This window comes from Mus caroli, unplaced genomic scaffold, assembly GCF_978045245.1.
Source record: "Mus caroli unplaced genomic scaffold, Mus_caroli_1 scaffold_12, whole genome shotgun sequence".
Classification (NCBI taxonomy): Eukaryota; Metazoa; Chordata; class Mammalia; order Rodentia; family Muridae; genus Mus; species Mus caroli.
The window spans coordinates 119,177,776-119,189,805 of record NW_028227267.1 but is presented as its reverse complement, the minus strand read 5'-3'; the positions used below and the strand labels follow the sequence as shown (position 1 = coordinate 119,189,805).

The 12,030-nt window shown below is 46.7% G+C and overlaps 1 protein-coding gene across 2 annotated transcripts; it reads right to left on the bottom strand.

Moving 5' to 3' along the window:
- Positions 1–7,653: 7,653 nt before the first annotated feature.
- LOC110309763 (putative mitochondrial import inner membrane translocase subunit Tim8 A-B) lies at positions 7,654–11,237 on the bottom strand. Of its 2 annotated transcripts, none has more exons than XM_021182495.2 (2): positions 10,912–11,237; positions 7,654–8,197 (listed from the first exon to the last, which is right to left on the bottom strand). In XM_021182495.2, the coding sequence occupies exon 1, from the start codon at positions 11,235–11,237 to the stop codon at positions 10,944–10,946; it is 294 nt and encodes a 97-aa protein (XP_021038154.1). In that variant the 3' UTR covers positions 7,654–8,197; positions 10,912–10,943. The 2 variants fall into 2 exon arrangements, with proteins under 2 accessions (XP_021038154.1, XP_021038155.1); XM_021182496.2 differs by having other exon boundaries at positions 7,654–8,182.
- Positions 11,238–12,030: the final 793 nt, after the last annotated feature.

The window sequence follows — 12,030 nt, the reverse complement described above, 5'->3', positions numbered from 1 at the left end:
GTGGATGAGATGCTGCTGGGAAAATTCCAGAAGGCTGCCAGAATTGATCAGCCCTGGCTACCATGGAGCGACCAGAAGACAACTGACCTTAGAAGAGGGCGAATGTGAAGTAAAAGCCCAGTGTGGGAAGTTTCTGAATCAAGCCCCTCGCTTTGAAAGCTTAGGCCATGAAGGCCTTTGTGCTCCAGCCCTGGAGTTGTCTCTGGCCCACCACACAAGCACTCGTGGTTCATAGGAAAGAACCTCTGGTTTTGAGAGTCTAGAGTTGGGAGTTACGGGTTCTCAGGATGGAGTGTAGGCTTTCTGCTTCGAAGGCCTTGTTCACAGACACTCAGAGGCTCTAGGACACCAGGAATAAAAAAGCCCATCTTTGCGTGTTCTCCACTTCCACACTAAGCCTCTGTGACAAACTTAGAGCTGGTTCAGTTTTTATTGTAGGTGGTAAAGGGAAGAGTGGGGCGCCCATGTCTTCTTTAATGGCATTTGCTTTAGGGCCCTCAGGCTCGTCTGGGTCTCAGCAATGTTAACAGCTTCCTGGCTGACTACAGGTGAGTCATCCTCTGCTTCAGCTTCATCCTCTGCTGGGGATGAGGTCGGCTTCACTCCCCCAGCTGCCATCCTCATGGCGAGTCACACCACACGGTTCTCTGTGGCCTGCAGGCATCTCAGCTTTCATTTACCCTCCTGGCCCTGTGCAGGCACCAATGTGGCTCAGAATGATAGCCTATTTCTCTTCAGTGGCTTTCACCAGGTACAGAGCAAGTGCTCAGTGGACAAGCCAATGGCAGGTATGGAGGCAGGTTTGGAACGACAGCCACTCCTAACCTTCATCTATTACCTTCCAAGCACCTCCTCTGTATCAGCTTTATGTCAAGCCTGGTGGGACAGCAATGAGTGGGAGCTGTTACTTCCGTAAGTGGCTGTCCACCTGATCAAGGATGGTCACTTAACAGTGTACACCAATATGGAGACGTGGCAGTGATGGTTAGAGAGAGAACATCTAACCAGGTGGAAGCAGCCAAGGAAGACTGTTCCAAGGAAGTCTTGCTTGAAGACAATGTGCGTGGAGTTGATCAGGACCCATCAGAAGGAAGATGCATGCCCTTCTCTCAAAGCGGGGAAATCTGCAGCCAGAAGAGCAATTAGGGAGGTGGCACCCATCACTCACAGATCCCTCACGACCCTGGGCTCTGGGCTCTTACCCATGAGATGCACACTCCCAGACCCTGAGGCTCTTCCCTGCTGTCTGCTCATTCTCCTCCTCCTCCGGCTATGGCTGCCGGGGCACGCTCAGTCTCTATAATGTAGCACACCAGCTTGTGTAACTTAATTGATATGAACCCCCAAGCCCTAGAACTCTTCATCCACCTAGGCAGGAGCTCTGGCAGTCTCCTTGCTGCATCTGAGGGAGTCACTAAGCCCTTACCTAAAAGCCTTCCTAACCTGCGGGCCCAGGAGTTGGGAATTCTCGACTGCCCTATTCATTTACCCCATTTTCTTAACTGCCATCAGGAAGACACTGGAATTATAAAGGGGAAGAAGACATTACTTAGGCTAACATGGTCTAATCACAAAGAAGAAGTAAGAAGCTTTCTCGGGGTCGGGGAAGCGGCCCTCTGAGCTAAGATTTCCCATATCCACAGATAGTGGCTGTCCTTCTATTAGAAGGTTATGGGATATCATTAGATCTTGGAAATAGAACCTACAGGATTACATCTGCAAGGCAGGGGTCTTAATATAAGCTGTCAAGTATGCCAGCTACCTCCTCCCACAGGAAGAACTTCAGGCAGGCAATCAACAGAAGAATCGACAGAAAAGGGAACTAAGACATGGATCTTCTGGATTCTCACTAACCAAAACTCTGAGGCCCAAATCCAAGAGGCTGAAACGAAAAGGTCAGCCTCTCCACTGTCGGCTTCCATCCCAGGCATGCTGACATCTTAGCAAACCAAAGGGCCATACAAGTCTGGCAGGTCACCCATTCTCTTGATAAGAGAAGTCACAGAGACCCAAGGGGCTGGGCTCCAATGAGTTAACATTCTGCAGAGAGGACGGTCTTTGGAGAGGAAATGTCCTCATTGCTTTCATGAGAGGTCAGACGTTGACAACACACCACAATATGGCACAAGTGGAAGGGAAAGCTAAAGGCACCACGGGGGAGGAGTCACACTCCCCTCCACACTAAAAAGACGAGAGGATAATCTGGGGGCCACCCACATGGTCTTAAACACCAAAAGGAATAAAAACCAAAGGTTGGAGTAATGATGATACACAGCAGAAGGGCGGGCCTAGGGCTAAGGGACCTGCCTGACAGTCAGCTCCTGTGTTCCGGATGGACGCTGATGAATTCAAGCCTCTCTAGCCACATCTTATCCTGGCCTTGTTTAGACAGCAGAGGCAGACCCACCAGTGCCCCTAAAGACCCACAAAGCCAGTCATCTATGACCAGGCCTGACCAGGCCTGACCGAGTATCCCAATGGCTGTTGGACTCCAAGGAACTGCTTTTTGTTGCTGTTGTTGTGTGTGTGTGTGTGTTTTGAAGCAGGGTTTCCCTGTGTAGCCCTGGCTGTCCTGGAACTCACTCTGTAGACCAGGATGGCCTCGAACTTAGAAATTTGCCTGCCTCTGACTCCCAAGTGCTGGGATTAAAGGCGTGAGCCACCACGCCTGGCCTTCCAAGGAACTGCTTATTAGCGTCACGTGTCCAGCATAAACCTATTTTGCAATCAGTGCTAAAGGTGAGGTGTAAAAGCTGTGAGCCAATCACAGACTAGCAACCTCTCCTCAAAGGGACCCCAAAACTTTAGGTGGATAAACCTATTAAGCCAGGACCCATAGCCTCTGCTTAGCCTCTGCCTGGGTAATTCCTGACACCAGGTATCCCAGCTGTCCTGCCTGTGCCTCACTAGGCAAATCTGTGCTTGCCTGCCTTGCAAACCCTTTTAAGAGGTGCTCTTATGGCAGGAATGAATTTGCGTGGCTCTGAGTAAACAAACAGAAGTTTACCATCTTTCTAGAGAGCCCACCTCCTTCTCCACTCTCAACCAAGGCTTCCAGGGCAGTTTCTCAACTGACAGACTATGGGCTCCTCTCTTAGGGAACGCCAGGACTTCCTCTCTCAGATCTCTCCTGCACAACACATACCGAAACCCCATTAATTTTCCTTTCCCTACTGTTGCTGCAAGTCCTCCTTCCAGGACAACGACATGGCACTCCCTATCTGCTGGCAACAAACTTGACTCTCAGCTCTGGTCAGACCAGGATGTTGCTGCTTCATCTGCCTTCTGCAAGGGAAGAAAACTCTAGGCAGGGATGACATCCTACAAAGCAGCTACAGGACAAAGGGGGAACTCTCCCTCCCTCCTTACAAGAAAATAAGTCCCCAGGGCTGAGTTTACCAACCAGCGGTTAAAGTGCCTGCCTTTACCATAAGCCCTACTCCTTAGGAGAGGAAATGTAGGGTAGGCAGGGGGGCGGGGAGTTGGCCGTGTGTGTGTGTGTGTGTGTGTGTGTGTGTGTGTGTGTGTGTGTGTAGAGGGTGGGAATATTTTCAAACTCTGTCCTTTACGCAAAGATCACAAGATGCTAACAGATAAAGCAGCGTTGGTCCTTCATTAAATAAGTGGGAAAACCCAAGATTTCGTCAAGTTCTGAAGCTAGACTATAAACCAGTGGCGATAGAATACGACTGAGTTGTCTCTCCTCAGAAAAGAAGAGAAGTAAACCAACAACAGTAGAGCCCAGTTTGCTATTCCCCACCTAAAACACATACCTAAGACCTGGGCCACACATTTGCCCTGCTACCTCAGCCCATTACACATCATCCAGCCAGGCACCAGACCCACGCGGGCGGGACAGGCGGGGCTTCTCCCTGAGTGCTTGCCTTTCCTTTCACACAGTGTGGGGTTCTGTCTTCCCAGCAGTGTCTCCACTAAGCACATAAGTGTGAGGGCCTGGGAAGGAATAGCCTGGCTTTTCACATGGGAAACCCAGTTTTTATGCCCAGAACCCTGAATCACCCCAATTCCACCTTAAACCCCCCCCCCCCAATTTTACACAATAAACAAAGACCCGGACAGCCAGTTCTCCCAGTTGTCTGCCCGCCCGCCTGGTAGAAGTGCCTCACACTCTTACCTGTACTCCTTTAAAACCTCTTAGCCTCTCCTCTGGTCTCCACTTCTTCCTGGAGATCAGGAGGCTTCCCTAATTTTAGCTGAGTCACCCAAGGTCCCAGTTGTTTTCTACTTTATTGATAACAAAACCACAGAGGCATTCAGATCTAGAGTTCGAGGATGGTCCCCTACAGACTCTAAAATCCCCCTCTCTTCATGTGTGCCGGGTAAACACGGCATGTACTTTTTCTTAAAATGGAGTTCCAAGAATTGAACTCAGGATGTCCCACTTGCAAGGCCAGCACCTTACCAACTGAGCCATCTCCCAGCCCTGATGGTCTCTTTCTAAAATGACTGAAACCTGCAGTAAGTTAAAACAAGAAGGGCTGGAGAGATGGCTCTGTGGGTAAAGGCACACAGTGCTCTTGCAGAGGGCCTAAGTTCAGTTCTTAAGCATCCACGTGGAGTGGCTGCTGCAACTCCAGCCCCTGAGGAATCTGGGGACCCCTTCTGGCTTCCCTGGATACCTGCACTCACCTGCACATACTTAGACACAGAGATGCATACGTACTCATAACTAAAAATAAATACTAAAAAAAGCTAATAAGGAAAGCTTTAACACACTGTGAAGATGCTGTGGTTGTCTGAGTGAGAAATGTTCCTCCATAAGCTCAGATACTTGAACACTTGGTCACCCCTGGTGCCACTGTTTGCAGAGGTTGTGGAAGTACAATTCCCATTCTCATTCTCTCTCTCTCTCTCTCTCTCTCTCTCTCTCTCTCGTTTCTCTCTCTGTTCCCTGACCCACTTGCCTGCTGTTATGTCTCCTGCCATTACAGACTCCACTTCTGGAATGAATCATAAGTCAAAATGTAAACTCTGTCCCTTTAGTGAGCTCAGTCATGGTATTCTGTCACAGCAGCAGAAAGGTCACAGATACAGATGTGCCCTCCAAAGCTAGCCCAAGCAGGCACAGAAAGCGCTCTGCGCTTTATTTGTTAAAGGGCTGTGTCCTGAAGTCACTAAAATAAGGCAGTAGCTATAGTGGAAGAACTTATGTCTACCAGCTCAGCTGAGCTCCAGAGTGTGACTTCCTGACATCGCAACTCCTATTCCCAAAGGCTTAATAAAATAAAGCTGAAAAAGCCATTTCTACTCTAATGGCGATCCCCTCTCTACAGACTCACACTACAGGAAAAGGTCTTAAATCTACACTGGTCTTCCCCTTGGCCATTTTATCTGGCCTTGGCCTTTCCGTGCTCTCTTTTCCAAGCAAATCGTGAAATTTAGGACTAAGTTCTGTTTATTTAAGATGTACATTTTGTACATCTTAACAGAAAGTCTTATCTTTAAAATATGAATGTAGGATTGCTTGGCTGTACAGATAATTTGAGGTAATAAACATATAATTAAAAAGTGACATAAGACCATTAATAAAGCCAGGCAGTGGTGGCGCACACCTTTAATCCCAGCACTTGGGAGGCAGAGGCAGTCGGATCTCTGAGTTCGAGGCTAGCCTCGTCTACAGAGTGAGTTCCAGGACAGTCAGGGCTACACAGAGAAACCCTGTCTTGAAAAAAAAAAACAAAAAACAAAAAACAAAAAAAGACCACTAATAAGCCAGCCAGTGAAGAACTTCAAATGAAAGGTGTAAGATCCTATTTTTATCTATATTTTAGTGTGTTAATATGCACAAATATGTACCTTAGGTCTACATGTAAACTTCTATCTATACTTGTGTTTGTATGTTATGTACGTGTTACATCATTGATATGGGGAAATTTTCACTTATAAAGTTAACTTAAACACTTTTATCTCTTTACATTTATTTGCTTATTTATGGGGGTTGGGGGTGGAGAGATTACAGCTAAACCACAGTTACAGGGTCTAGCTCAGGTTGTCAGGCTTGCCAAGGAATAATTTCACTCACTGGATTGTCTTGCCCATCCCTAAATTCTTCTTAAAATTTGAATAACTTTGAAAAATGGTAATATCCAAGTTTGTATGGCTTATAAAGCTCTAAGTTCATGCTGCAATAAATTAAATACCACGTGTGGTGGTATATGCCTATAATGCCTGCACTTGGAAGGAAGAGGCAGGACCAGTCAGGAGTTCAAGGTCTACATGAGGTCCTGTCTCAAAACAACTACAGAGTCATCTATACCGAGCCAAATCATGTTCACCTGAGGTCTGAATCATTCCTAAATGAATTAAAATAATAAAACATCACTGATCATATGTCTAAATCTTACATGCTTTAACATTTTGCTTTATTACTTCAAACAAGTTTAAATATATTGGGCCTGTTTCCACATTCAAGGGTTGTGAGGTGATCAGCTCATACTTTATAGATGTTGTAAGCTGGTCTGTACAAGGCGCTGGCACAGGACTGCTAAGGGTAATGACTGAAACTCCAAGTAAAAGGGGAACCGCTGTCTCAAAGGAACGTGGGGTGTGTTTTACAAAGGAAGTTATAAATACGGGGATATATTTTGAGACAGCTCTTGCTCTGCAGCCCAAGCCATCCTGAAAGTATGTTGCCTGAAAGTAATACGCCCCCTCCCCTCCTGCTCTACCTCCTGCCTGCTGGCATTACAGGCATGTGCTCCCATATGAGGCCAAGAAAAGGTTAATTGTATTTAGAGACTCCTGTGTGACTAAGTTGAAAAGGACAAAGGGCCAGAGAGAGAGCTGAACAGTCGAGACACTAGCTGCTTTTCCAGATGACCTGTGTTTGATTCCCAGTACCCATGTTAAGACTCATAACCACCTGTCCCTCCAGTACTGACATCCAGCGCCCTCTTCTGGCCTTCGTAGGTACAGAACAGAGACACACGCACGCACACGCACATGCCTCGCCTTTGTAGGTACCGAACAGACACATCTGCAAACCAATCCAACCACGCACGTGCACAGGCACATACACACAGAGTAAAAAGTCAGCAGATTATAGGAACAAAAAGTAGAGAACAAAATGGAAGGTGCTAGTAGGAATAAAATTTTGCAACTACTGCCTATTGAGGAGTATGTCTTATAACAAAACCACCTGCTACTGTACTAAGAGGCTGGGATGTAGATAAAGCATAAGAGAAGTAAAACTCAACTTAAGAATGGACACCAGGTGAACACAGCCTAACAGCCCCTCCTTTTAAACTAAACCTAACTGCCAGCCACTTCCTCCCCAACACAGGATTGGATCACAACAACACCAACCTGGACAAATCTCACCATGGCAACAAGTGACCAAGACTAAAACACAGGGTGGTTGATCAGCAATGTCTTCAGAGAAAACTGTTCAGAGATGATGGATGAAGCTGTCAAACAAGACAAGTACACACAGCAAGTAAGAAGGGTGGGAATAAAGGAAGGAAGGGAGGAAGGAAGGGAGAGAGGAGGGAGGGAGGGAGGGGAGGAGGGAAGAAGGAAGAAGGAAAGGGAGGAAAGATAGAGTTCCTTGTGTCAGTCCTACCCAAAGCTGATCAGTTACAAAGAACAGGTTCCTTTCTTTTAAATATTTATTTTGTATGTACAGTCTTTTGACCTTTATTTTTGTTTTGTGTGTATGGGTGTTTTACCTGCATGCATGTCTGTTTATCAAGTGTGTGCAGTGCCTGTGAGTGCCAGAGGAGGGGGGAACCTGTTGGATGCCCTGGAACTGGACTATAGATGCTGTGAGCTACCTTGTGGTTGCTGGGGAATTAATGCAGGTCCTCTGGAAGAGCGAGCAGTAGTCTTCATCACTGAGCCATCTTTCTGGACCGTTATGTGAATGTAAGTGTGCTCTGTGTCTAGGATGCCCCAGAGGTCAGGAGAGGGTGTTGAGTCTGCCAGAACTGGCGTTATAAACGGTTGAAAGCCATCAGATGGCCACTGGCTCTCTGCAAGAGTAACAAGTCTCTTCACTGCTGAGCCGTCTCTCAGCCCCGAAGGATGAGGCTCTTTGTGCACGGTGACTTGACAGAGATTGGTGCCTCCTGACTCCAGCCTCTCCATGCGCATTGCTTCCTTCCTTCAGGCACAGACGATTTCAGGATTTTCAGGCTTGCTGGCAATAGATGGATCCGAAACCCTAAGGAAGAGGGATCTGAAAGAAGGAAACGTTCTCTAGAGAATCCCATTCACACGTGAGAATAGCCCAAGCCCCTGGCAGCGCCTTCCTAAGCCTGGTTTATCCCACAGCTAACCTAAGCCTGGCTTATCCCTGGCTTAACCCTTCTCATGCATATCCCTAGCCTTGCATTCCTCTTTCCCTATACCCTCTAACCCTGCTGCAGGCACAGCAATGAGAAGTTAGAACCTCTCTTCTCCCAGCTCTGGCCCTATAAATAAACCTGCCTCTGTTTACGAACTCCTGTCTCCTGGACCTCAGAGTCAGTGACAGTGAGTAAACAAGGACAAGATAGCATGTGCTCTACATGGTCCCTGTGGCCTCTTTCTTCCTGATTACTGAAGAGTTTTCTCAATCCTGAAGGAGCTAAGCTTTGGTGAAAACTTATTTTCCTTAAATTTTTAGTGACTTATTTATTGTGGTTCTGAGTACATGCTGTCACAGCACACATGCAGCATTTAGGGAACAGCTCTGAGGACTTCGTTCTCTCTCTGCACTTTTATTGTGGGCTACAGGGATCAAATAAAGGTTGCTAGGCTTTTGCAGCAAGCACCTTTACCCTCTGAGCCATCTTATTCTGAAAATATTGAGATCTCTAGAGGGCACCTGAAAGTTTGGAAGACTTGTATCTGTATAAATGTATTATAATTATAATAATAATTATTATTATATATTCCAAATGGAATGAGATTCCTGGAATCAGATACATCTTGAAAGCTTTCAGTCAAAATTGTGATGATAAATTCTTTGGATTTTTACAGAAACAGCCAAGTCAGTTATGGTGAAACACGCCCATGTTCCCAGTGGTCAGGATACTGAGACAGAGGATCTGCTCCAAGTTCAAGGTCAATTTGATCTACATGGTGAATTCCAGGCCAGTCAGGCAGCTACACGGCAAGCAAGATCCTGTCTTTTAAATAAGTTGTCCATAGTGAAGCTCATTTATTCTTCTCCCCGCCTCTCCCTCTCTCTATCTTTCTATCTCTATCTTTCTATCTCTATCTCCCTTCTTCTCTCCATCCCTTCTGCCCACCCCCCTTTACCTACAGGTTGTGTCTTCCAAGAAAAGGTTGTGGAGAGAATGAAAAGAATTCTGAAAGCTAAAGGTTTGCTTTAGGGGTATGTTTTATTCTTCAAACCTCATAGATACTCTAAAAAAAAAAAATCAATCAAAATAACCTAATAAGTGGATCCTATAATAATTAGCACCAGGCGTGCCCTCCCTGTAACCATACAAATCTTCGTATCTCTTAAGGCACATTTTGAAACCTTTTGCACCTTGCTATATAGACAGAGTACATTAAGTTCTTAGGCCAGTCTAGTAGTGAGAATTAAGTGCATTGGCGTCAGCGAATTCCTTTATAAAAAAGGGCCCAAGGAGTGTCAGGCTGTCTGTTCTACCTTGAGAGCACACTGTAGGATAGATACCTACTAAGTCATGGCGGAAGGAAAGAACGGACTGAAGGTACTGTATGAACGTCCCATGGATCTTATTCCCAGCCCTGGACACCACTAGATAAAGAGCCTCAGTCAAATAACAAATTATTCTCTCCCAGCTGTTTCCTCCACTCCTGCCTCCTCTCTCCTCCCTTTCCTTCTCTCAGAAGTTGTCAGTCATAATTGTTGTGGGTTTGTATATGCTTGGCTCAGGGAGTGGTTTTATGAGAAGGTGTGGCCTTGCTGGAGGAAGTAATGTGGGCGTGGGCTTTGAGACCCTTCTCCTAGCTGCCTGGAAGCCAGTCTTCTCCTGTTTGCCCTCAGAACAAGATGTGGAACTCTTAGCTCCTACAGAGCCATGCCTTCCTAAGTGCTGCCATGCTTCCTGCCATGATGATAATGGACAGAACCTCAGAACCAATAAGCCATCCCCAGTTCAATGTGCCTTGATCATGGTGTCTCTTTACAGCAATGGAAACCCTAAGACAACTGTAATGTTAATTTTGATTTCTTAAGAAATTCTTATGAAGTACCCTATCTCACTATGTAGCCCAGACTGGCCTCAAACTTGCAGTCTATCTGCCTTCTAGTGCTAGGACTAAAGGCATGCGTCTGTCATTAAACTCAGCTTCACCTAATAAGCCCTACTATAATATCTAGAATGAACTCACACAAAAAGAGATTTACTGTGTGGTTCCAGATTACAGAAAGCAGTTCCACTATCCATATCAAGCTAGCAGTTAAGGGGACCTTTGTGGGGAGCTGAGCTCCACATACACCTAAGGCAGCTCTTATTCATCTGTGAATCACTTTCACAACATTACTTTAAAACACAACCCACAGGCGCAGAGATGCCTAGAGCACTTCCTGCTCCAGGAATCTGAAGCCCTCTTCTGGGGTCCATGGACACCGCACTCACAGTGGCATAAACTCACACAGACACACACAGATATACACACACATCTTTAACCCTAGCACTCAAGAGGCAGGAGCAGGCAAATGCAGAATTCCTGGCTAGTTTTGTTTGCAGAGTAAGTTGCAGGCTGGCCAGGGCTACATAGCGACATTCTATCTAAAAAACGAAAGAAATAAACGACCACCCACATCTCAAACCCCCATGACCCTCAACCCCACAAACATTGAAAAAAAAGTAATTAATCTTTCCTAATTCTTAGATGATAAGACGCCCCTCCATGTTGTTCCCATCACCATCCCCCCGCCCCCCCCCCAAAGCTGTCCATTTCCTCACCTACCTTCCTTTTCCAAAGCGGGGGAAACGCTGAGATCAGTCGGAAAGTCTTTCTGAGAAGAGTGGTCTAGCCTTCTGGGTCTGCTCCAGTCGATTCAAGATGAACTGGCTCGTATCGATGAAGCGCTCGACGCAGTTGACCAAGCAGAGCTCGGCCCGGCCATCTAGCCTGGGCCCGGGCTTGTCCATGCACTTCTCCCAGCAGAGCTCCGTCATGTGGTGGATGAGCAGCTGCACCCGCTGCTTCTGCACCTCCGCCTCCATGAACCGCTGCAGCTGCAGGTCTGTAGATCCCAGGCTGGCCTCCCGGGAAGACCAGGCGGACTCCATGACAGCGAGCCAGGGACCGGAAGTGCCCCACCCACCAGGCGTCCCGCTAGAGAACGAGAACTGGAAGTGTCATGGCTGCCTCAGGCCCACCTAGGAAGCTTTGCCCTTTTAGTCTGCAGGCTGCTCTGCCTGACTCCGCTTACCTTAGTAAAGATTTTAAAGTAACTCTTAAATTAACACTGTTAGACTCCGTAAGGCTTTCCAAATCATTCATGAACAAGCTGATGGCAGTCAAACTCAGGCTGAATGAGGAAGACAATGGACCAAGGAAGCAATGCTTACCTTTGGTTCATCCTAAACCCATCGGCTTACATTCCCCAAGATAAAATTTGACGGACTTTTTGAAGATACAGAGGATCTACAGACCATTCTCAGAAAGCGTTTCCGACAGATGCCCTCATTCACCAAAGCCATACAAGGTGGCGCTCAATTCTATTTGGTCCTAACTTTTACCAGGTCCTAATAGATGGCAAATCTCCCTCCATTTTCAACCCTCGACAGTCATCATCCCTACCTTGACTAGAATATTACATCGGGTTCTGTTTGCAACATTCCAGATTAGGGGAGAAGTGGGAGAAAAATACGTGACCCAATGAACGGACACCATGAACCCATTTGTATGACTTCAGCCTCCTGTACACCTGTTGCTACCCACACATTTACTTGGTCCTGACCTTCTAACTGAAGTCTCCTCTTTCCTGTGGGGCATAACCACTGAAAATAAGCCTTTTTAGGGATGTGAGATCTTCAGCTCTTTAACCTTTAAGAAGATTTTGGTAAAAAATGGGAAATA